Genomic DNA, 2,500 nt, shown 5'->3' on the forward strand with positions numbered 1-2,500 from the left:
CTTTGTTTATCATTTGCTTGATTTCCATTTATTATTATTTATTTGCCAGTTTATTATTATTTGATATTTACCTGTTTGTTTATCATTTATCTATACCTATGTGTTATTTAGTTTATTTATTATTATATTATTTTTTTTCCATTTTATCTATTTCTTAACATTTATATATATTCGCATCCTAGTTATGGACCAAAAGGTCTCCTGTGGGCATGCTCCGCCTTTGTAAATCCTTTGTAAATATATATATATATATATATATAGTGTATATATTTATATATATATATATATATATATATATATATGTGTGTGTGTGTGTGTGTGTGTGTGTGTGTGTGTGTGTATATATACATATGCAGACGCTCCTCTACTTACGTATCATTCGTTTTACGTTTTTGCGATTTTACGTTTGAACTGTAATTTTTTTTTGTGAATTTTTGAGTTTAGCGCGCTCTCTGTAGCACGAGACGTTCAAACGATACTTACGCATGACGCTGCGTCCATTGTTTACATGGCACAAACAACAGACTGAACGTGCCTTGCCTCCTCCTCCTCCTCCCCATCTCACTTTATGTTGCTTGAATTTAATTTATTTGAAAATAATGTTATTATTTTACAATGTTATGTTTATAATAAATGATTTAGGGGTGTTTTATAAGATACGGTAATAGAATTTATGGACGTACAGTAACAACTTACGTTCATTTTCACGTTACGTTCGGCCGTTCGGAACGTAACTAAAACGTAAGTTGAGGAGCGTCTGTATATATTCATATAATGTGTATATACATATATATATATATATATATATATATATATATATATATATATATATATATATATCCCTGTCTGTCACCATGTCTGTCACATTTTCTCCCTCTTTCTCTTCCTTTTCCACCATTATCTCTATTTGTTTCCCTACTTTGCCCCGCCATATTTCTCTGTTTGTCTTTGTACTTCTTGCCCATGTTTCTCTCTTTCTCTATCTCCCCTTCTTTCTCATGTACAAATTGTTCCCTGTCTCTTCGACTCGTCAACGGTTGTAAAAACAAAATATTTTGATTTTTGCTCCACAGATGCTGTGTCGTGACCCTGATGCTGTCATGTCGTCTGAGACCGTATCTCACCTGAGCAAAGAAACCTTGAGGAACTTGCTGAAGAGCGACGACATCGGCTTCTCTTCCGAGGCTGTCCCCTTCAAAGGACTGATTGCCTGGTAAATACATGTGCATGTCCTCCTGCTTTGTGGCCATTTCTCTTTTGTTTTCAACGTGATATGTAATGCAGCTGTGGTTAGATATTCGTCCATCGACCTCCGACATTAAGGCGTTGTGTGAGCGGCACTGTGTCTCTTGTCGTTGCAGGGGAAGAGCCCAGCTAGGCCCGGAGGAGGAGCCGTCAGGGAGTGCAGTGCGCCAGAAGATCGGGGACGACCTGCTGAAGGAGGTGCGGTTCCTGAACATGTCCTGCGACGAGTTCGTCGACAACGTGTTCGGCACGGACGTGCTGACTCACTCGGAGTGCTTCCACATCCTTTGGGCGATCAGGGGCGCCGACCTCTCGACCCTCCCAGAGGACACTCCTCTCAGTCCTACCAGGGGAGGCAGGGCCCCAAAGCTCAGGGAGAAGGAGGAGCTTTCTCGCTGTGCAGTGAGCTTACCTGGTTCGTATGCAGATTACACTTCGTCTTCAGAAGTCGTCTTGTTTGAAGGTCTTTCGAGTGATGCGACGATTCAGCTTCACCACATGCATGTTAAATGTTATGATGGAACCACCTCCGGTGGAGCACTTAACATAATGGACGACGAAGGAAAAACGATAAGCTCAGCGGTGTCTGAAGGCAGTAATTTCACTTTTACGAGGCCAGCTGTCCTTCGGAAGGATAAGAAATACAGAGTTGTGTTTTACCCCAAAAAAGATGTTAGGTTAGGTCGTATAGACAGTGGAGGCAGTAGGAGGGTGGGGAACGCAGCTCTTTCGTTTTCACGGGGTCATAAGTGTTCTTTTTATATCTGGGAGCCGACAAGTAGTTAGGAAAGGAGGCACGCCACTGCGTACCCTCGGCTCTGTGGAAGCGAAGTCCGTTCGGGTTTGGCTGTCGAGAGGGAAAAGAAAGGACGAGAGCGTCATTCATGTCACAGGAGAGAGCGGGTCCTGTTCCTAATGGCGACGTCGAACAGATTAGATTAGTTTGGCGCCAGCAAGGATGAAAGCTTGAAAGGAGTAGCAGCCAGGGCCAAGTGTGTGAAGGGCGCCACCGTAGATAGGGGAAGAGGGTGTAGTGTCGTCCTGATGGTTCTCGGGCTGAACTGCTCACGAGTGTTCCAGTGACGACTCGGCCAAACGCGGTCTTGCTTCTACAAACCGTCGACATTTCGTCATTATTTAACAAATTTGTTTTCCTCTCTTTCAAAAAAGAAAATGAAAATAGCAATGATAAGAAAGAATAGAAATTATAAAACATATTGAATGATAATAATATACCAATAATATTTTTTCATTC

The 2,500-nt window shown here is 41.8% G+C and overlaps 1 protein-coding gene across 2 annotated transcripts in view; it reads left to right on the forward strand.

Annotated features, from left to right (window-relative positions):
* Window positions 1-2,404, forward strand: part of LOC143032011 (BTB/POZ domain-containing protein 6-like) — a 44,635-nt gene extending 42,231 nt beyond the window's left edge. For both annotated transcript variants that reach the window (XM_076196479.1, XM_076196478.1), the window contains exons 5-6: window positions 1,074-1,213; window positions 1,362-2,404. In XM_076196479.1, the coding sequence (XP_076052594.1) occupies window positions 1,074-1,213; window positions 1,362-2,031 (810 nt within the window). In that variant the 3' untranslated portion in view covers window positions 2,032-2,404. The remainder of the gene's footprint in view (window positions 1-1,073; window positions 1,214-1,361) is intronic.
* Window positions 2,405-2,500: the final 96 nt, after the last annotated feature.

Source organism: Oratosquilla oratoria, chromosome 12 (genome assembly GCF_046742065.1).
Source record: "Oratosquilla oratoria isolate Oo_2021 chromosome 12, ASM4674206v1, whole genome shotgun sequence".
Taxonomy (NCBI): domain Eukaryota; kingdom Metazoa; phylum Arthropoda; class Malacostraca; order Stomatopoda; family Squillidae; genus Oratosquilla; species Oratosquilla oratoria.